The sequence below is a fragment of the Phocoena phocoena genome, chromosome 9, assembly GCF_963924675.1.
Source record: "Phocoena phocoena chromosome 9, mPhoPho1.1, whole genome shotgun sequence".
Taxonomy (NCBI): domain Eukaryota; kingdom Metazoa; phylum Chordata; class Mammalia; order Artiodactyla; family Phocoenidae; genus Phocoena; species Phocoena phocoena.
The window spans coordinates 20,844,126-20,867,729 of NC_089227.1; the positions used below are offsets into that span (position 1 = coordinate 20,844,126).

Here is a 23,604-nt window from a genome sequence, read left to right on the forward strand (position 1 = left end):
TGAAAGGAGTTCAGGGTGGAGTTTGTGGAGATCAGGAATGAGGCACTCTGTGCTCTCGGAAAAACTGGCAGTACAGGCCTTCATATAGTTAGATATTTTCAGAAGATTTTATGAGCCCAGTTTCTTGTATACTTTCATATCTGTAAAAGCACTAAAATCATTCAGGGAGACATCTGCTCCTCGTGACTAGCAGCGGTCTTCTTGTGACTAGTAGCACCCTTCTGCCAAAATGTGTGATTAATTGCATGTATCCCCACCTTTACTAAAATCACATGTATACCGACCTCGCCCCCTACCTCTTCGGAGCAGTTCCTCAGAGCTTTGTGAAAGGCTAGTCTTCCAGGCTGTAGTCCTCATTTTGCCCCAAATAAAACTTAACTGACCACTCTCATTGTTGTGCTTTTTTCTTTTTTTTTTTCAGTTGATAGAAAAATTAAATTCATTCATCTGTGATGGTACTAATACTTTGGTTGGCAGCTGTTTAATTTGGTTTGTAAACATTTGTGCTTAATATATACAGAAAGCTATCGGAGAGTTCTGAGGTAGTAAAGACATTGATTGGACTGCTCTCAAAGAACTTATGGATAGTGGTAGGGGCACATATAAAGACAAGTATACAGAAGTCTGTACAAAGCAGAACATATTAAGTGTAATGGGAATACAGAACAGGATGAGAAGTATTTAATGGAGGAATTTGGGAGAAACTTATAGAGAAAGTAGAATTTAGGAGGCCGTCTTGAAATCTTCCTTGTTTTGGAAAGAGAAGAACTGTTAATTTTGACACAGAGGTAGAAAAGTGTAGGAAGTGTGGTATGATTGAAACAGATGTATGAGAAGACGGTGAGCAATAATGTTGGGTAAGTAGGGGTTAGTGTGAGACTTTAGAGGGTTTAAATACAATTCTAAGTGCAGTGGGGAGTGACACAAGGTTGCTGAATAGCATAATAATGAGATTCCAAATATGTATGACTGATTTAACTAATGTTAATATTTTTGGGTGTGTTAGTAAAGGAATTCACAGGAACTCCTGTACATTATTCGAATTTTTATTTAACCTTTATTGAGTTGTGGAATATTTGACTAGATGGCACTGGTAAGAAACTAAGGCCCAGAGAACTCAGTAACTAATTCAAAAGCCCTAGCTCTTAGTGTCAGAACTTGAATCTAGAACCCAGTTCTCCTGATGCTTAGTCATTGCTTTTTCTCTGCTCTCCTTCCTCTTCTGCATGTTATAATGTGTTGGGTACTTAGTGAGACACAAAGGAAGAAGGATGCCTCTTTTTTTCCTTAAGAGTGTTTACATATGATTGAATGACATGTGTGGCTATATTGCTTTGCATTTTTATTTAAATACCAGATTTATTAGTACAAATCAGTGCTGGAAGAGACATCCAGCTTCAAGTGTTCCAAATAAACACTTACAGAAAGCTAGCTTCATCTTAGAGGAAGTAGGATTTGAACTGATCTAGAAGGATGGATGAGTGGAGAAAAGGAATGAGAATTACAGCGCAAGTGAAGTTTCAGAGGTGTGCATAAATTATTTTCTGAGAGTAGTGAGAGTCATGCTGGAACAGAGAAATTTGTTTTAGAATTATGAGAGAAGTACATTGTAACATTATGTAGTATTCCATAGACTGATTTTTTTTTTCTAACATAGGGAATGGTTAAAAACTTAATTTTTCTTTGGCTATATCTGTGTACAGAATACTTGTGGGTATTTGATAGTGAGATTCTTTTTCTTTCTTTTTTTTTAGAATTTTATTTTATTTTATTTATTTTTGGCTGCTTTGGGTGTGGCTGCACGCGGGCTTTCCCTAGTTGTGGCGACCGGGGGCTACTCTTCGTTGCGGTGAGCAGGCTTCTCATTGCGGTGGCTTCTCTTGTTGCAGAGCACAGGCTCTAGGCGCGGGCTTCAGTAGTTGTGGCTCGCGGGCTCTAGAGCACAGGCTCAGTAGTTGTGGTGCATGGGCTTAGTTGATCCACAGCATGTAGGATCTTCCCGGACCAGGGCTCGAACCTGTGTCCCCTTCATTGGCAGGTGGATTCTTAACCACTGCGCCACCAGGCAAGCCCCTGATAGTGAGATTCTATTAAAGCAGACTTAACATACTGTCTCTTCATAGTCATCTTTTCCCTCTATCCTAGTCTTTGGCATTATAAATGCATTTTGTGTAGACCTTGATATAGTAAAGAGTAATTTCAGATGTTTTGACAAGTATGATGACTAAAGCAGCGTCGAGAGAATTAGCTCAGAGTAACTCTCTATGGCAATATTTAACTGTTATGCCTATGGTTAGCTCTGTGTTTTCACAATTGGATTATTTTTATATCTTAATATCATTTTTCTATCAAATTATTTGATCAAAAATATTAAGATCCTCTGTTTAAGGTACCCAATAAGCTTAATATTCTACTTTTTTCTGTAAATTAATTTTAGTGTCAATTTAGCATAAACAGTATTTATCACGAACTATCATGATAAAAGATACTATAAACCTGTATTCCTGGACCGTTAGAATTAAAGAAGTTGGAAAAGCTTTAGAAATAATCTTTATTATTCATGAAATCATTTGTTGATTTATTATTTCTTGTTGTTTGTACTCATGTGTCTGTGCTTTGTCAGATGTCTGATTCAGGAATCTGTCTTAGCATGCTGTAAAACCTGTTTTAAAAATAGATATGAGCCACTCCGTGTCACTGAAAGGTTGTTGACACAATGGAAAAACTGTTAAATGAGTATGTAGAGCAGAACTTACCATTACCTGAAGAAAGGTTGTGTTTCTTTTTTTTAAACAAAATTGATTGAAATTTTATGTCCGTAAATCCAAATGAATATAATTAAAATATTTAGAACACTTTATGTACCTAGTGTACTGTTAGAGTTGATTTTTGAAATTTATTTCTTAGTGTAGCTTGGTGTAAACCAAAGTATATAAAAAAACTTTGAGATTATTTTATTTGAACCAGGTACTGTTTTCCTCACTTCCACTGAAGCTTTTTCTTAAAAAAAAAAAAAATACTATTTATATGACCATTTAAATATTCCCCAAATATATTAAATATCTTATATATTTAATAGATTAGGTGAATAAAAAATCCTTTCACATTTTCTATATGAAATGCATATTATTTACACCACTGGGGATTAGAAAGAGGATCTTTATTTTGGTAGATAAGCTGGAATTTTTGTCAGTAAAGATTCAGTGAGATTAAAGGACAGTAAAGTGAAAAATTGATATTTTCATACTTTTTGTAGTTTGCATTTGGCAAGGTGGGGACAGGAGAGGGAGGAGAGTTATAACCAGTTTGGAAAACATAAACTATAGTCTTCACAGACAATTATAATGAAGGTGTAATGTTGTAATGAATAGTCTGCTGACCGAATCAAGATAAAACCTCTAGGACAAAATGTGGTTTAAGTTAATGAATTACTCCCAAAGACCTCCAGGACAGAAAAACAAAAAATGGAAGATTTTAAGTCAGTAAGGACAAGCTTCCCCCCAGAACCCTGGTAAGAGAAATAAAGGTAGCCACATCTGACTGAGAAACTTCAGAGGAGGTGAACTTTGAAATCTCTAAATAATCCATGTGTATGGAGTGGGGAATTGACGTTGCAGTCTTAGGATAATCAGGTAACTATTTTTATTTTAACTGTCAACAAAAACTGATTGCACGTTTTTCTTCTCTAACCTGTTTGCCATGTTTAAAAAAGGAAATATAAATATTTCCCAGTTCCTGAATTGGGGAATTTTAAAATATAAAATTAATAAAATAATTATAATTGACCATCTATATGTACTAGACTTTGGTAAGCATTTATGTATATTGTCTTATTTATTAGTCACAAAAACTCTATAAGGGATAGCTAGGTACAGTTACTCCTGTTTTATAAGTGAAAGAAACTAGGTCATAGAGGTGAAGTGACTTCTTCAATATTGCATATTAGTTAGTGGAACCATTTGAATTCTCATCTTTTGACTCTATGCTCCTTCTCTTTCCATGATGCCAGGGAATTTATGAGGTTTTCAAAACATGGTTTACTTGAATTTGATCAGTTAAAGATGCAATCAGTATCTTAGGAAAGGTAATAAATAATCTGGTCTCTAACACTGTCAAAAATATATGCAGTCACAACATTGTAAATCAACTATATTTCAATAAAAGTTAAAAAAATACAGGCAGTAAGTAAATTCTGCCTTAAATTTTAGAAGTTGATCTGAATATTTGAACTTGCTGGTGATAATTGTCATTATATTTGAATCCTTATATGCTCCCAAGAATGGAGTATAAAGCCTCTGGTATTTTGTTTACTCTGGGCAAACTCTGTAGTGTTAGCATCTCGCCGGTTGCAGATCTGCATGTGCTAGGACTGGCTGAGCAGGGTGCTCTACTCTCAGAATTTTCTTGAGATCCTGTTTGGCCTTGGATGATCCTAATTTGTAATGAGTTCTGCAATGAATTGTGCGTTTGAACCTGTTTAAGCTCATCCTTAACACCTGCCAGAGATGCCCTCCATGCTGGTGTAGTATTAAGACTAGAAAAGTATTCCAGAGGTAACTGGAATCAGTCTGAAATTAATTTTCTCTAGGAGTAAGGAACCATTAAGTTTAGTATCCAGAAAGATGCTTATGAAGTAGTCTGGTAAATTTCTGAAGGTTAGCAAACTGTGATATCTGAGAAGTCCTTAATAGTAGCTATTCCTGTGTAATTAACTCTAATATTAGCTTAGTATTTAACATACATTAATTAGGTTTCTCTAGCTATTTGATTTTAGTTCAACTTTGTGTTTACTGAGCATCAGGGAAAATTAAATATGATTATAAATTTTGGAATCTCTATCAAGCCATCCTTTAGCAGCTGTAATTGATGCTAGTTCCTAGATAGAAGCTGAAGCACAACTGATCTGTTACTGAGTGAATGGATTGATTCCTATCATATGTGAATTTATAAATGAAAAATTTCCAGTATAACCTGGAAAATTCTGAAATTTATTTAAAAGACTTATTTTTTAAAAAACAATTCAACTATTTTGTAAGAAAATTTAAGTGTTATATTCATGTAGAAAGATCCTTTTCTTATGGCAACTGATTTTTGTTCACTTAAGGAAACCTGTTGCTAAAATAGTAATGAGGAAGGGTGTAATATAAGTATAGTCATACACCCCTGCTGTGCAAGTAACCAGAGTGCTATGTATACATGTTGTTCAGTCTCCTTTTAGAAGGTGGAAGTCAAGTCCTTTGTATGTTTTTCTCTCTTGCACAGCCTAAAATGACGAATGTGTGATCTCAGTGGAATAAATGGCGTCCAAAGTCACAGATGCTATAGTGTGGTATCAAAAGAAGGTAAGTTGATAGTCAAAGCTTTTAACCTTTTAAATGTTTTTGTTCTAAAAACACATGCTTTCTTTTAATACGATGGATTTATGTCAAGTATTACCGAAAATAAGAAAGGTGGTGCTTAGAAATATTTTTCTCTACTTTTTACTCCGCATTATCAAAGTAGCTAGATTAATGATTTTCAGTTAAAATATAAACCAAATTTCCAGGATTATGAATACAGTTAGCATTTTATGAAAGCATTAAATTTTTTCTTGCATTTCTTTTGAAGAAAGCTAGGTTAACAGAGCAGTTATAATTTTATAACAAGGGAAACTATAGTTTAAGTCTATTTCTTGTAAGTCATAATTCAACAGCTGAATCTTTTCAGTAGAATAAACCTTTGGAGACTGTATTTTTCAAACTGAAATATTAAAATGTTTATTTTGATGTTGTAGGAAAAGTCGTCACAACTACTTAACTAGCTGTGTCATCCTACGTTTCAAAATAAGCTTTACCAGTGTAATGTTTTGTTTATAAAGTACAAATTCGGATGCCTTTTTTGAAGATACAGTAAGCTGTTTATTCCTGAAGAGTGTTGTTTACACTCTTTAAAATGTATTGTTGTTTTATGTGGTATCTTAGATTTTTAGCTTATATAGTGAAGTATGTTTGTTTTCACATTTTAAAACGTTTTTGATGCCTTATTCATTAGGTTCCTATTAACAAAGATAATTATATATTTAAAGGTTTTCCTATGTATGGGAAAATCAGACAATTTTAAAATTTAGTTAAATTGTAAATAAGTGGTAAATTAGCACACTTTAAAGATTAGACATACCTAAGAATACAGTCTGTCTTTGGATGTGTCATTTCTTTTCTGGGTAGAACATACCACAGATATACAGTATCACATTTTTCTCGTAAAATAATGAATTGGAAGTATTGATGTTGATCATACTATTAATTCAATCTTTTATGTTTTTATATTAGTGTCATCTTTACTTTTAAATTTCCAGTCAACTTAAAAGAAAGCTGAATTAAAGAAAACTAATTTTTTTTCCTACATAGATCTTTGAAAGCTTTTCTCTTAATTTCTACTTATGGGAGTTAGTAATATTTATTAAACATTTTATCTATCGGACTTTTTAGGTTTAGAAATTTCAAACTTCACTGAAGATCATTTGTAGGATGCGTTAGGTTAATTGACCTTTCTTGAGATTGGAGAGTTTCAAATATTATACTCACATTCAGTTTTAGCACAGTTACAGCCTTCTTATCTGCGGGTCATCTATCTAGCAGCTTTGGTTATGTGCAACCAAAAAATTCTCCGGAGCAACCCTAACAGATAAAACAAATTATATCTAGCAAATATAATCACATATTATGTTAGAGAGTCACCAGAACCATTAACCAGATTTGATTTGCTCTATTGTTTTCTTTTGATTTTAAATTTAATTTTCTTGAGAATACGTGTGAATACTTTGAAAGATTTAGTATTTCAAGACTTTTTGAAAACAAAAATAACAGCCCCTATTGGTACCCTTTCCTGTCCTTATCCAACCTCTGAGTTCTGCTCCCTGGAGGCAGTTGGTGTTTCAAAGTTCTGCTACTCTTCATCCTGGTAGGGAGTAGGGGAGGGTGGGTTGCAAATATAGGGTGTGAAGTTGGGGTTTTCATAATTACTTTTTGGGGAATACTGACATTTGTGGGTAGGAATTGGATACAAAATATCATGCAGTATTCTAAATTAGAGTTGGCAAACTTTTTCTGTAAAGGATCGGGTGGTAAGTGTTTTAGGCTTTGAGGGCCATAGGTCTCTGTGGAAACTACTCAACTCTGCTTTTACAGGACAAAAGCAGCCATAGACAATGTGTAAATGAATGAAATGAATGGCATGACTGTGTTTCAATAAAACTTAATTTACAGAAACCAGCAATACATTAGATTTGGTCCACAGGCCTTAGTTTGCATACCTGTGCTCTAAGATAGCCTCATAGAGCTATCGTAGGGCACCAAAAAGAACTGCCCTGCTAAAAATGGAATAATGCCCTGTTGAATAACACTGTTTAGTTTTTTTTTATGGTATTTACTTTTTTTTTTATACATACCTACTTTGCCCAAGTTATAAAGGTGCAAAAGAAATTAAGTCATACAACCAAAATCAGTGACCAGATACCCATATTTATACCATAACTTCCTCTCTGTTTTCCCTGCTAGTTCCATGCTAAAACGCCATGAGGGAACAAGAGGGAGAAAAAACTATGGAAAGTCTGGGTCTCTGAGGCAGCCTTCAAATTTAAGATGATTATTAGCCTCTGCCACAAAGCAATTAATTGTCACTAAATAGTTATACAGTTTAGCAATCTGAGTGGTAACTGTTATTTAGAATCTACTCAGTTGTCTCCAGAAAGTAGTGGGCAAGGGGCCCACATTATAGATGTTTTTTGTTGATTTTTGTCTGTATGATAAGGATTTAGCTTTTTTATGATTTCTTTCCAATCCCCCTACCGCATCCTCCCAGTGAGTAAAATTTTGGTTAAATCAGTATTCAAGGCTTATGTTTGTGTGTGCAGTATTTAGAGCAACATCATGTAGTATCTGTGATAATATTTCCTGTCTGTGCAACAGTTTTTATGTTTTCTTTGTTTTTCTAGTTCTTGAAAGTCTCTGACAGAACTGAACAACTTTTGTTGTAGTCAGTCACATTCAGGTATTCTACCAATTTCTTTTTTTCCTTTCTTGGGAATGACCCTCCTAGAACTCTGTGACCTCCTGCTCCATTCTTGGATGGATTGTTCTCAAGTCATGCCTCTCATCTGCCATCGTGGTATTTCCTTTTATCATCAGCCTGAGAGTTCCTTTCACTGCTCTTTGGTCATATAGATTTGTGTTCCTCTTAAATATAGGCTTGTAAAAAAAAAAATCCTTTTCTTGCAGGAGGGACCCCTTCCAGGGCCTGAGAGTGGGCTCTTGTCCAACACTCGTAAATGAATTGTCTGAGGGGACACACGTGCTGACAAAGCAAGAGACTTTATTAAGGGGCACCCGGGTGGAGAGCAGGAGGGTAAGGGAACCCAGGAGGACTGCTCTGCCATGTGGATTGCAGTCTCGGGTTTTATGGTGATGGGATTAGTTTCCGGGTTGTCTCTGGCCAATCATTCTGACTCAGGGTCCTTCCTGGCGGCGCACGCATCACTCAGCCAAGATGGATTCCAGTGAGGAGGATTCTGGGAGGTTGGTAGGACATATGGACTGGCATCTCCTATTGACCTTTCCCAAATTCTTCCAGTTGGTGGTGGCTTGTTAGTTCCATGTTCCTTACCAGGACCTCCTGTTGTAAAACAACTCATGCAGATGGTTATTGTGGTGCCTGGCCAGGGTGGGTGGTTTCAGTCAGTGTTTCCCCTAACAGTTATATAACATTTATTATGTGCCAGGCATTTTCTAGATGCTTTACATATATTAACTAATTTAACATAGGTAAATGAATGAAATGAGACAGAGGGTCTGTTTCCTGTCTCTGGACATTAGTGGGTGAAGCTCTGTCGCCTGAAGCTGTTGTAATGAACTTGCTCCCCAGAAGGGAGCTTGACAGCTGGCCAAGTCTGGCAGAGTTGAAAGATGGAAAGGTCCTGAGTTTTTAAGGATTTTTTGAGCCATGGAATTAATTAACTCTGGAATTGTCTTATCTTGGGACTTCTTACTGTATGAGATAATAAATCCCCTTATTTTTTCAGTCACTTGAAGTTTAATTTTATTTCCTTGCAGCTGAAGGCATGCTAAGTGATAACCAAGAAATGCTTTCTGATGGCATGTGGTTTCCTGTATAGTGCTCTTTTGCCTCTGAGTGCTTATAATAGTAGATGTAAAATTAAGATCTACCAAATAGAAGTACTGAGCCTCAGACAAATGGGTTTATCACATTTTGTCTTTTAAGCTTTTTTTTTCCTTGAACCGTATTCTCATAGGTACCATTAAATCTTTAATGTAATTTTAGACTACTGTGCCTTATAGTATGATATGGTTGAAAGAGCACTTGTATTCGATTTTGTGACATTCATCAGCTTGTAATATTGAATGTGTTAATCTCTCTGAGCCTCAGTTCCTTCTTTTGTAATCTGAGGATGGTAGTGCTTCCTCTCTGTGCCTCACAGGGTTATGAAGGAGTGAATCAACTTTAAATATAGTTTTTTAAAAGGTTTTTAAATTGGTTTATGAATTGTTGAATAAATATGAAGTATCACTCTTAAAAGGAATACTAGTAATGCATCTTATGACTTGGAATTTAGTAGATGAGACATTGGAGTGGTGGTCAGTACTCTGCAGTTTCTTTAATGGCCAGCAGGAGTATGTGCTGCACATACTTCTTCCATCTGACCAAAGAGGTGGGTATGTGACTAAGACCAGACCAGAAATGGTACCTCATTCCCTTGGCCACAGTGATGGGTTCAGGTAAATCTGACGACCCAAACTGTCCTGCTGTAGTTTTTTGTTTTTGTTTTGTTTTGTTTTGTTTTTAATTAGAGCTGCTGGAAAAGACTCTTTTGCTTCTTTCATTTAGGAACTTTCATTTAGAAGGATGAAAGTCTAAGCATGTTACCACAACATGGAAAAAGTTTTAGAAGAAGAGAATGAGAGAGCACAGAGAGTCGTCAGGAATAGGGAAAAAGCAGACAGCCACAGGCCAGCAGGTGCTCTTGTCCCTGGATTCATTCCACCCTGAGATTAGCTTCACCCCTGACCTTTGAGTTGTTTAGCCAATAAATTTTCCTTTTTAAAGAAAAAATTATTTATTTATTTTTGGCTGCATTGGGTCTTCGTTGCTGCGTGTGGGCTTTCTCTAGTTGTGGCGAACAGGGGCTACTCTTCATTGTGGTGCATGGGCTTCTCATTGCGGTGGTTTCTCTTGGCACAGGGGCTTCAGTAGTTGTGGCTCGCGGGCTCTAGAGCGCAGGCTCAGGAGCTGTGGCACACGGGCTTAGTTGCTCCGCGGCATGTGGGATCTTCACAGACCAGGGCTCGAACCCGTGTCCCCTGAATTGGCAGGCGGATTCTTAACCAGTGCGCCACCAGGGAAGTCCTTAAACTTCCCCTTCTTGTTGAAGATAGTTTGAATTGGACTTATACTTGTAAAAGAGTGTCCCGACTAATGCATAGAGAATATATGTTTTATTGTGGTATATAATATATACACAAAACCACACAGATTATTATTTATTATATATAATATATTTACATATTTACACATATATTTACAAACTGACCAACTGCTTGTGTTCAGAACTGTTTGTATCCTGTTTATAAAACAGGACTCAGATCGAGAAACAGAATGTTACCGGCTTTACAAAACCTTCAGGCTCCCTTTTAGTCACAGCCTGACCCCTTTGAGAGTGACCACTGTAGGAGACAGTATATCTTCATGGTAACAAGAACATAGGTTTTGGGGTTGGAAAGCAGAGATTTGAATCCTTGTTCTTGAAAGCCTGTATAATTCTGGACAGATTGTGTCTCTGAATTTCACTTTCTTCATATATATAAACACTGACTTTTATATTTTAAATGATGATGATACATGCAAAGTGTTAGCAAAGTGCTCTACACAGGGTAAGCCTTCAATAAATGAGAGTTATTTCTATTATTATTATCTCATATTCATACACTTATCAGAGGAATTTTTCCCCAGACTTATCAGAGTGCTTTATTTCATGGATTCTAAAAATTCTCATGAGGCTAAAAAGATTCTTACTTGTAAAGGAGAAACCTAAAATGTCAGTCTTCTAATACCCATCCAATATTAGAACAGTAAGTATTTAGTTGATATTTGTCTAACACTTGTACAGCAGAGATATGATTAAGTATAATTTATAAGCCTTAACTTTCTTTGCTTCAATCAATGCTCATGTTTTCCACCATTTCCTTTTCAATGTCACTTACTTGCCAAAAATAAGTCTTTTCCTAGCGTAAATACATTGGTTAGTTTAGTTACTGAAATATGTACCTTTTCACCTAAGATTTTTCTCCTGCGTTTTGGTCATGAAGTTCTTAAAATTTTCCACCCTCACGCTCTCTCCAGTTTGGGTATTTCTAAAATAAATAATTTGAGTTTGAATTTTATTTACAAGGAAGAAAGAAACTATGCTATGCAGTAGTCAAGATGGTTTGACTTTAGAGATCATCTAGTTCCTGTTAAACATTTTGCTTTACAGATGAGAAACCTGATGCCTGTAGATCTAATAAGTTGATCATAGTCATGAATTAATGATAAAACCAAAACTCAGATCTGCTGACTTTCAGGCTACTCTTTTCTCCTGTACTAAAGTTGCTTTGAAAAACACACTGAAGAAACTTTTATAAAATTCATTTGTTTAATTTGAAAGATTTTTTTTTGACTGTTTAAAAGAGCTCTTCATTTAATCTGTAGATAAACCTTAATGAAGAATGTTTATGTTCCCATATTCCTCTTTCAGCTTCTGCAACTAGGTGCAGAACTTTCTGACAGCCTCAGTTGTCTCATCAGTATAAGAATATATATAGTACTAGTATGTACAGTATAAGATTTCAGATGCTTTCCAAAGCGCTTACCAAAGATTAGTACTTTAGCACAGTCTAAAGTACTATCTGGATAAATGGTTCATTTCTTCCTCTGCACAGTTTTTCCTAATTCTACATAGGGAAGATGAACAGTATAACTTCTGTAGGCATACCTGTAGTCACTCTCAGTAGCAATTTTGGCTACCTGGATTCTTGCAATTACAGCAAACCTTTTCTTGCCCAATGACGATAGTGGTCCAGGTCCCTCAGATTCTAATTCTGGGGAATCTGGACTGAACACCCAGGAGCAAGTTATCTTAACTTTTTCTCCATATTAATTTTACCTTATATAGGTAAGTGGAAGGAAGCTAAACAGTTTAATGTGTTTGATTTTGAATAACTTAAATGTTTTATGATCTCATTTTTTATTTCACATGATTGAATGAGCAGCAATAATATGTTAAGTATTTTCTAAAATACAAATGTAACCAAGATATGTTAATACTCTTGGCATTAATTTAAATTGCTTTAAAAATATGATACAGCTTTTCATGCTATTTATAGTAAACTGTTAGAAATATGTAAACAAGGAAGGTACTGTAGTCTTGATTCCTAATATGTATGCATCATTTAGTTGGGGTTATGTTTTAGAATAATAAACCAGAGTATATCTTATTATAAATATTAAAATAATGCAGTTAAGGCATATACCTTCTTTCCTTGTCTCATGCTGCGTTATTAAGGAAAGGGAAGCATTAGGTAATTCATCAAAATGACATAATAGCTAACATTTTGAGCTCTTATATGTCTGTTACTGTTGTTAGCTCAATATGTATTAGCACACTTAATCTTTACGGTTACCCTGTGGTTACTAATAATATTACCTATTTTAGATATTTTTAGAGCTGAGTAGATTGTACTTCAGGAAGAGTTTTGTATATTCTCCTTTCCTTTTTTTTGTGTTGAGAAATCAATATTTTATTTATTTATTATTGGCGTATAGTTGCTTTACAGTGTAGTGTTAGTTTCTGCTGTACATCAAAGTGAATCAGTTATATGTATATATATATCCCCTCTTTTTTAGATTTCCTTCCCATTTAGGTCACCACAGAGCACTGAGTAGAGTTCCCTGTGCTATACAGTAGGTTCTCTTTAGTTATCTGTTTTATGCATAGTAGTGTATATATGCCAATCCCAGTCTCCCAATTCATTCCTCCCCTTCCCCCCTTGGTATCCATAAGTTTGTTCTCTACATCTGTGTCTCTTTTTCTGCTTTGCAAATAAGTTCATCTGTACGATTTTTCTAGATTCCACATATAAGCGATATTATACGATATTTGTTTTTCTCTTTCTGACTTCACTCTGTATGACAGTCTCTAGGTCTATCCACGTCTCAGCAAATGGCACTATTTCGTTCCTTTTTATGGCCGAGTAATATTCCGTTGTATATATGTACCACATCTTCTTTATCCATTCCTCTGTTGATGGACATTTAGGTTGCTTCCAGTCCTGGCTATTGTAAATAGTGCTGCAATGAACATTGGGGTGCATGTGTCTTCTTGAATTATGGTTTTCTCCAGGTATATGCCCAGGTCTGGGATTGCTGGGTCATATGGTAGTTCTATTTTTAGTTTTTTGAGGAGCCTCCATACTGTTTTTCATAGTGGCTGTACCAATTTACATTCCCACCAACAGTGTAGGAGGAAATCCTCTCCAGCATTCATTTTTTGTAGATTTTTTGACGATGGCCATTCTGACTGGTGTGAGGTGATACTTCATTGTTGTTTTGATCTGCATTTCTCTAATAATTAGTGATGTTGAGCATCTTTTCATGTCCCTCTTGGCCATCTGTATGTCTTGTTTGGAGAAATGTCTTCCACCCAGTTTTTGATTGAGTTGTTTTTGATATTGAGCTGCATGAGGTGTTTGTATATTTTGGAGATTAATCCCTTGTCCTTTGCTTCATTTGCAAATATTTTCTCCCATTTTGAGGGTTGTCTTTTCATCTTGCTTACGGTTTCCTTTGCTGTGCAAAAGCTTTTAAGTTAATTAGGTCTCATTTGTTTATTTTTGTTTTTATTTTCATTACTCTAGGAGGTGGGTCAAAAAAGGTCTTGCTGCGATTTATGTCAAAGAGTGTTCTGCTTATGTTTTCCTCTAAGAGTTTTATAGAGTTTGGCCTTATATTTAGGTCTTTAATCCATTTTGAGTTTATTTTTGTGTGTGGTGTTAGGGAGTGTTCTAATTTTATTCTTTTACATGTAGCTGTCTAGTTTTCCCAGCACCACTTACTGAAGAGACTGTCTTTTCTCCATTGTATATTCTTGCCTCCTTTGTCACAGATTAGCTGACCATAGGTGCTTGGGCTCATTTGCTTTCTTAATAGGCCTGACAGCTTCCCAGCTGGCAAGGCAGCCATGGAGAGTCAGTAGAGACAGAAGTATCTGACAATGATTAGGGGCTAAATGCCACCCTTCCCAGGTACTTCTTAGTGATCAGAGCCAAGGCAAAAGAATATAGGGTGGTTTTTGTGTAAGGATGTGAATTAAATTACTGATGGGTAAGGCCTCATTTGTGGAGCCAGTACATCTGGTTTTGAATTGCTGTATTCTGCTACTTACTGTTAAAATTTGTACAACCTAAATTTTTGTAACTATAAAATAGGGATAGCAATAATCTCTACTTCATAGAATTGTGAGGATTTATTAAGTTAGTACATGGAAAGTGTGTCTGGCATTTGATAAATAATATCAAATGCTGTTTCTTGTTATTATTATTAACAGCATTAACTGCCTCAACTGGCACTTAATATCTTTTAGTAACCAGGGGTGGGGCCTTCCATCCATGTTAGGGTCCCAGTCAGTTCATGCTACAGTGTAGGTGTTATTTTAAAGACAGATACCTCTTATGGACATCTTGTGTGATGTAAAAGGTTTTTTTAATGAATATGACCCAATGCCAACACGTTTTTCACTTTTACTTTCAAGTTTCCCATAATTTTCATACATGTATTATTTTTCAAACAATACTCCTGATACTGATGTTATTATTACATGATTTCCTGAGTGGAAGGATTGGGGGAGAGATTTCTAGAAAATGGGAAATTTAATAATTTCAAACAAGTTACATATACATATTTTCAGAGGAATCCTAAAATTCCAAATAATATAAATTTAGCAGTTATTTGTACAGCATAGACAATTTCTTTATATTAACATTTTCTTAGTTGCAGTGAACTATAATTTTCACTACATAATGTTTTGATATCTCAAATCCTTTGGGAAGTAAATCCTATAAATATTCAAGTTAATATTAGGGCAATATTAAAATTAATAATCTAGAATATACACACACACACACAAAGCAGGAGCAGTCTTCTAGATACAGGGATGGAAAGCCTGCTAGGAGTCAAAACTTAATGGAAAATTCTTTTCATTCCAAATTCTGACTATATATATATATATTTTCCTTTAAATGCTTGTCATGTTATTTTATTTAAAGAAATTTTACAAAAACATAGCTATTCCATTTTTACAAAAGAGCTTTATTGACATGTAACTTAAAAGTGATAAAATTCACTTGTTTTAAGTGTACAATTCAATAATTCTTACTAAATTTATGGTATTATACAACCATCACCACAGTCTAATTTCAGAAGATTTCTATCAAAAGAAATGTATTGCTCATTTGTAGTCACTCCTCCTTCCCATCCCCACCACCATGAATCCACTGATCTACTTTTTGTATCTTATAGATTTGCCTTTTCTGCCATTAGTGTCTTTTGTGTCTGGCTTCTTTACTTAACGTGCTGTTTCTGAGTTTCACTCCTGTTGTAGCATGTGTGAGTACTCCATTCCTTTTTATTGCTGAGTAGAATCCCATTGTATAGGTGTACCAGATTTTGTTTATTCACAGTTGATGGACATTTGGATTGTTTCCACTTTTTGACTATTATGAATGGTGCAGGTATAAACATTCATGTACATACCTTCATATGGACATACATTTTCATTTATCTTGGGATAATAACTAGGAGTGGAATTACCAGGTCATAACTGCCAAACTGTTTTCCAAAGCGACTGCTTCATTTTACATTCCCACAAGCATTATATGAGGATTTTAGTTTCTCCACATCCTTGCCCAAACCTGTTATTGTCTGTCTTTTTTTTTTTTTGGCCGTGCCGTGCGGCATGTGGGATCTTAATTCCCTGAATGGGATCGAACCTGTGCTCCAGCAGTGGGAGCGTGGAGTCTTAACCACTGGACCTCCAGGGAAGTCCCATGTCTTTTTTAATTATAGACATTTTAGTGGTTGTGAAGTGCCATCTCTTGGTGGTTTAATTTACATAGTCATTTCTTTTAATTGATTATTTTGGTATTATTATTTTAATCTACAGTTTGATACAGTAAAAAATCTATGGAATTATCCTATTCATGTGTTCCTTTGGTTTTACTAGACTGATGAAACCCTGTTCAGGGAATTTACAAGGTTGGCAGAACCTTTAAACCTAAAACAAGTTGTGTTTAGGGGGTAAATCATGCCCCATACCTCTTATAAAGTAGTTAAACAGTTCAGTTGAGAAGATATTTTAAATATATACATTTATGTTTCTTTTTTTTTTTTCCTCACGCTACGCGAAGTGTGTTGGTGTGGGATCTTTTCTCTTCCAGGTTTGCATTAAGTCTTACATGCAAAGAAAGCAATAAAATTGGACTTTTAAAAACTACAATCATGAATACAAAGGAAAAGTGATAGCTGTTCTTGGGAATGTGATTGATTAGAAACAAATCTTGGGACTTCCCTGGTGGTCCAGTGGGTAAGACTCCACGCCCCCAGTGCAGGGGGCCCGGGTTTGATCCCTGGTCAGGAAACTAGATCCTGTGTGCATGCCGCAACTAAGAGCCCGTATGCCACAACTAAGAAGTCCATATTCCGCAACTAAGATTCCACATGCCACAACTGGGACCCGGCGGGGCCAAAATAAATAAATTGATAATAATAAATATATAAGTGGAATGAATGAATGAATAAATAAATATTAGAAAACCTAAATCTTGGCAAGTGAAAGAATGGATATATCTGAAATAGGTGGTATGTTTACTTAATTCTTATCTAAACAAGTAATTTGAAATGGGTTTGCTACTAAGAGATAGTAGTTTCCACAGATCGCTATTATTTTGAGAAAAGAAAATAAAGATTTATCTTGGAAGGTAGCACTGTGTAATGGAACGCCAGCCTATGGGTATCTGTATCTGTAAATGGGATCCAAACTGTATCTTAAAAGCTGTCTGACATGGGCAAGTTATTTCAACCTCTGTGAGACTCAATTTCTTCATCTTCAAAATAGGGGTAAAAATGTTGACTTAAAAAAATTTTTTTTAATTGAAGTATAGTTGATTTACAATGTTGTGTGAATTTCTGTTGTACAGTGAAGTGATTCAGTTATATATATATTCTTTTTATATTCTTTTCCATTATGGTTTATCACAGGATATTGAACATAGTTTCCTGTGATATACAGTAGGTCCTTGTTGCTTATCCATTTTAAATGTCATAGTTTGCATCTACTAACCCCAAACTCCCAGTCCATCCCTCCCTCATCCCCCCTCCCCATTGGTAACCATAAGTCTGAATGATTTTGAGAAAGTTCTCACACAGAGTCTGAGAGTTTTAAAAATAAACATTCCCTTTCACTTTGACACAATTTTAATTTGTACCACATACAGATATTCTTGAGTCTTAATAACTTGAAAATCAACCAGGAGAAAAAAACAAAAAGCAGGGCCCCTGTGGTCAGACATGCTATGTTTGAGTCTGGTTCTTTGATTTGCTGTCTTATGACTCTGGGCAAATTATTGAACTTTTCTATGTCTGTTTAATTTTCTTTAAAAAATGAGGATTAAATGATATTGTATAAGTAAAATAATTGGCCCAAGGCTTCCTATTTCATGGTTGTTGAACTAGTTGAATAATAATAGCAGGTGACATTCATTGAATGCTTACTATGTGCTACATACTGTCCTAAGTATGTTACCTGCATTTAATTATCACAACAACCTTATGAAATAGGCATTACTGCCATTATCCTGAATTTGTAACTGAGGAAACTAAGATTCAGAGAAGTCTAGTGGTTTCCCCACAGTCACGTAGAGAATGCGTGATGGAGCCAGAATTTAAACCCAGTTGGAATAGGCTACAGAATCTGCACTCCCTTAACTGAGAGTGATTCTGCTCCTAACATGATACCCAAATCTGGCCTATTTCTTCTGCCACTTTTCTTTCCCTTTGCTGTGGGCTTTCAGGTGGTTGTGGGTGGTGGCATTAAATATGTCCTGTGTGTCTTGTCTCCTGCTTGGACTGTAATCCATGACAGAGCAACAATTGCTCAATAAGTGGAGCAGCAGTTACGCAGTTACTGTTTATTCATACAACTCTCATTTTAGCTTAAATGTATTTGCTTAGTCTATTGGAAGTCTTGTACGTATCCTGACTAGCTTGGTTTTGGTCATTGTTATTTAAGTAAGTTAATTTTTATAAATGCGTGTTTGGCTAGGAGAATTATGATCTGTGTTGTCGCTGAATGCCTTGTCTTGGACGAGGTGAGAAGATGAAGTTTTTTTGGGGGGGAGGAAGTTTTTTTCCTTAAGCTTCATGTATAAAATATGTGCAGCACTGTTAGTGGTAAAGTGAAGACAAAGTAGAATTTATATTTGGCCTTTCACTGTATTTTGATGATTTAGAAGCTAAAGAAATGAATCCTTATTTTTTTTAAATTAAGCTGTTTAAGTAATGAATAGCTTTTAAAAAGTATTTTAAATAGTTTAATAATTTCCATTCTAATTGTTGAAATAACATTTATTGGAAAATTCTAATAATTATTAATTGCGTAATGTTAAATTTTATAGTTTTGGCTGTAAAAGCTTTAACACCTGGGAATTAATGTTATAGGATTGTTAAATAGAACTCTAGTATTCACCCTGAGTAATGTGTTTTTGACCCTCTGATTGATAAAGTAAGGCATATTTGAATTATTTTCCTATGATTAATAATAGCACCTAATAATGTTTTTGTCCTCACTTGCAGGATCTTCTCACAATTCATGATGCAAGGTTAGGTTAAGTAGAAAAGTAGCAGTTAAATTATCTTTGCCAAGATGACTTCTTGGGAAAAGTTTTTAATTGGACAGTACCTTGATTAATAAATTCACTGAGAACACACTGCCATATACTAGCAAGTTGGAAAATAAACAATCTTCATAAATTATGCAGAGTGGTGTTGGTTTGCATTAACAGCAATGTTCTCGTTAAAGTTAGGCCAGGAAAAAACACCACTGTGTTCTGCTTCTACTTTTCACTACACACGTCAACTGTGCCAACAGCAGACAGCCAAGACCTGGGAAGGAAAGACAAACCAGGACTATGTTGGGCCCCTCAGAATTTCTAGAAACTTCTCTGTTGTATTAATTTTATTCACCTCTATTAGTCATCCATCTCTGTTTCTCCTGTTCACCTCACATTGGAATGGAAAGAGAATTTGGCTCAGTTTGAGTCACCTGTCTAGCCTGGGATCACTGTGGAGGAGGGGTGTGTATAGGATCAAATTACACAGGTATGGTCCTTTAAAGTCCTCCTCAGAGTATAGCAGGACTTCATTCCTTTATTCTTAGTGATTTAATGATTTTTCTTAAGTATAAATGAGAGGTGTTAAATCAACTATATACTTGCTTTTTAATCTTTAGGTTACAGATTACAGCTGCCAATTGAAGATGGGGGCTTGACACTTGGGGGCTATTGAGGACCCCTGATATTACACTGTATCACTAGCTCTAAGGGTTAATCTTTTTAATCTCTTGAGGACTAAAAGGGAATACCAAGAGAGCATTCAGGAGAGGTAGTCCATGGCTGCTTCCTTCTGCCATATGGCTAGCCCCTACTGGTTGCTACAGAGGCCAAAGAGCTGATGAGGGCCTTCTCTCCTTGGCTTCTTCCAGAACTTGGAGTTCTCCCAGTTCTACCACAGAGCTGTTTGCCAGGTTCCCTTCCTTCCATTCCCTCCCTTTCCTGTGTGAATCAGTTGAATTCATTCATCACCGCCTATTGCAACTTAAGTTACCCGTCTGCCGCAAGAGTCCTGTATGGAATGTTGTGGTTTTCTTGGGCACTTCAAATATTTTAGCATTTTGCCTCTTTAACTCATTTTTTCCCTTGATATTCTAGGACGTAGGTATCTATCTATCTGCCCTTTTATAGTACTAGAATTTCTGACAGTTTTGTTATTAAAATTTCTGTTATATAACTCATAGGAAAAGCCTTATTTATTTTTATAATGAGACAAATTGATTTTGAGAAGTGGCAGTTGCTTTTCTAATGACTTGCCCCCTCTATCACAGTACTTTTCCATGAGAAAATGTATTCAAAACCACCTAGCCCAGTACCTAATATGTGATGCTACTCAGATGATATTAGCTTCCATTTCCTCTTGATTTTTTTAATGATGTGTCAATCATAGTTTAAAAGTAATACATGTCTACAATACGAAAAGTGGAAAATGCAGGTAAGTATAATAAAGTCACACAATTACCCTACTGTTAACATTGTGAATTTTCCCCAACAAAATTAGGATTATATTGTATTTAGGTTTTTATTTACTGTTTTCATGTAAAGGTACTTTCCCATGTCACTAAATACCCTTTTAAAACATAATTTTAAAGAGTATAATATTGTTATATAAATATGCCATAATTTATTTATTAAACCCTTCTCCTATTTACATATAGCGTTCATGTCATTGAACTAATAATCTCTTCTTTAATAGCTTTATAGATAGAGATTTTTGAGTAAACAGAGAGGAACGTTTTCAGGCTTTTGAGACATCAGTCCTTATATATGTAACCAGTCTCCCATCTCAGCTGCCATACCATCCCATTCAAGCTCTTTATTCTAGACCTTCTTTGTCTTTCTTGGGCTCTGACACCCCACACGAGCATATCCTCCAAGTGGATGACCTCCTCGCCCTGCTGCTCTGGGTCACTCCCGCATGTGGTCACCCTACTTATCCTGCTTAGGCTGTGATTCCCCTAACCCCACAAGGTCCCCCTCTACACTCCACTTTGGCTGATACCCTGCCCTTGTCACCCCTATGTGTCAGACTCTCTGACACCCTGCTTTGGGTCCCCCATGACTCTGCCCCCTCTAATGGCTGTAGTACTGAATTGTTAGGGAGAAGCAGGGAGAGAGAAAGGAAGCTATACGGTTTGAAGACATACTGAAGGGCCTTGCCAAGTGCATAGCATCATGCTTGGCATATTGTAGGTATTTGGTGGCAGGGTGTGTGTGTGTGTGTGTGTGTGTGTGTGTGTGTGTGTGTGTGTGTTTGTGTATCTAATTCTTCCCCTCCTGATCCTGGACTGTTGAGCCTTGGTGGTGAAAGAGAAAATACAAACATAACTCAGCTGACTCCCAGCTGACTGCTTCTAATACCAACTCAGCTGCATTTGCTCTTCCTGGAATCCCTACTCTAAGTCACTCTAGTTGGTACTGTATTATGTCTCCCCGAGTGGTTGTTTCTTACCTTCTTTATTGTCACCCATTTCCCAAACTCCCCAGCTTCCATATCTCAGCTAATGACTTTGCCTACTGTTTAAATGAGATTAAGACTATTTGACATGAATATGTTTAACTACATAATGACTTCAAAATGTTTCAGTATTTTTAGCTCTCTTTACCTTCTTTCTTGAAACTCTTTCCTTGTTTGCTATTTATTATAGATATATACTATATTGCTTTTATATACATAAATATATATAATGCTTTAATTATCATATATATTAATATACTATATAGTCTCTCCCTACCTAATTTTTCTAAGTCTTCTTACCTAACTTTGATACTTCTCCCCTCCAGTTGCATCTTTATCCTTCTTAACATTTTGTTCTTATTACGTTTTCTATTTCCCTAGATTATCAAATTGACCACATAATATCAAAACACCTAGTTTATGCTGCTGAGTTCCAAATTTTTTACCTTCCCAACTCTCTGAACTCAGACATAATTCCTAGCTGTCTCAGAGCTCCAACAGCTTTTCTCAAACCTGTTTTTTTATTCCATGTCATGGTTAATGATCCCCATGAAGGTCCAGGTACTTAAGCCAGAAATGGTCATCTTTATCTCTTTCCCATGTCCCCATACCCAGTAAGTTTCCTATTCTTGTACATTTTACCTTACAAATACTGCTCATTTTCAGACCAACTCTTGCTGATGTATAGTGCAATAGTCCTTATTTCATTCTGCTTTGAATTACAACTAACTGAACATTTTTTCTTTGGATTTACAATTTCTTAGAAGCAGATTCCACCACGATCATCTCTCTTTGTTGAATTAAAGAATACTCTTCTTTTTTTCTAAACTTGAATCAGTGTTTTACTGATTAAAACTGGCTTTCCTTAGGCAATAGGAACTTGGTCATGATTCATGATTTGATTATATGTATGTGGCCTGTAAAACACTCTTCTTAGGGTTAATGCAGGGAAGAGTGTGGTTTTAGATGATGCTTAGCCTGACACAATCTGTGGGAAGAGATTAAATGGCCTTAGCTGTTATTACTTTTAATGAATGGAATCTTCGCTAATTAACAAGATTTTAGTATCTGAGGATGTGTTTTCAAACTTTGATGTTTTGATCCAAATGCCAGAGGCCAGCTAGATATATAGTATTTTAAAATGGATTGAATTCCAGAAATCTGTTTTCTTCCTTTAAAAATTATATTCTCTACCCAAAAAGATCTTAATCTTTAAAAAGTTTTTTTTTTTATTTGCCTTCTACTTAAGCAGCTTTGCTTTTCTGTAGTAATACTTTTGGTTATGATATGATTCTGCTAATAATTGATAGCAGAAGAAATAAATGACAGTTGAAGCAAAGAGATTACAAAGAAACCTCTTTGCTTATAATTATTCATATTTTTTCCATGACTTACACTTCTTTCCCCAGTTAGGATATAGGTATCCCCGGCTTTTTGAAAATTTGTTTCACACCACTTTGCTTTTACAAAAAGCCTACGTTGGTACCTGTTTTTGCTAGCAGAAAAAAATCCAAAGAGGATTTTTGCTTTTATGAAAAAAGGTGAAAAGTGAAAATAGCCTTCAGCGTTCGTTTTGCAGTGAGTGAGCTGTTCAAGCAGCAGCAAGCACCCCAAGCAGCAAGAGTGGCACCGCCAAGCTGCTTCCCTAGGAACTGCATGAAGCATCCCAGCTGCCATATCTTTGAACTGTGTCTTTGATCATCTGTGATTTATCTTGATTTATTTTGTGCATCTGTTAGCAAGATGTGTCTTAAGGTAACTGATGCTTCACTTTACGCCATTTTGGCCTACGAACAGTTTCATACGAATGCTCTACTTTCAGATAGTGGGAGAAACTGTATTTTAACTTTGAATACTTACCCATTTTAGGTTCTTCCCTTCCCCCAATAACTAGAATTATAGGGCGATATTTTAATTATTGGATTAGAAGGCTTCTATGGTTTGGCTTCTCATATGTTTTTTAGAGTTCTAAGAAAAGACTGATTCAGAAGAGCTAAAGATTTGGTAAGATAATTTGGTAGTTGTTATACATTCAAAAGAGTTACTAGCTCTTGCCATGTCTTCAGACCATACTTTTTTTTTTAATAAATTTATTTTTATTTTTGGCTGCATTGGGTCTTTGTTGCTGCACTCAGGCTTTCTCTAGTTGCGGTGAGCAGGGGATACTCTTTGTTGTGG

General features: G+C 35.7%; 1 protein-coding gene across 1 annotated transcript in view; it reads left to right on the forward strand.

Annotated features, from left to right (window-relative positions):
• Positions 1–5,297: 5,297 nt before the first annotated feature.
• PHTF2 (putative homeodomain transcription factor 2) overlaps positions 5,298–23,604 on the forward strand; it is an 80,463-nt gene continuing 62,156 nt past the window's right edge. Inside the window, exon 1 of the mRNA XM_065883408.1 lies at positions 5,298–5,342. Within this exon, the coding sequence (XP_065739480.1) occupies positions 5,298–5,342 (45 nt within the window). The remainder of the gene's footprint in view (positions 5,343–23,604) is intronic.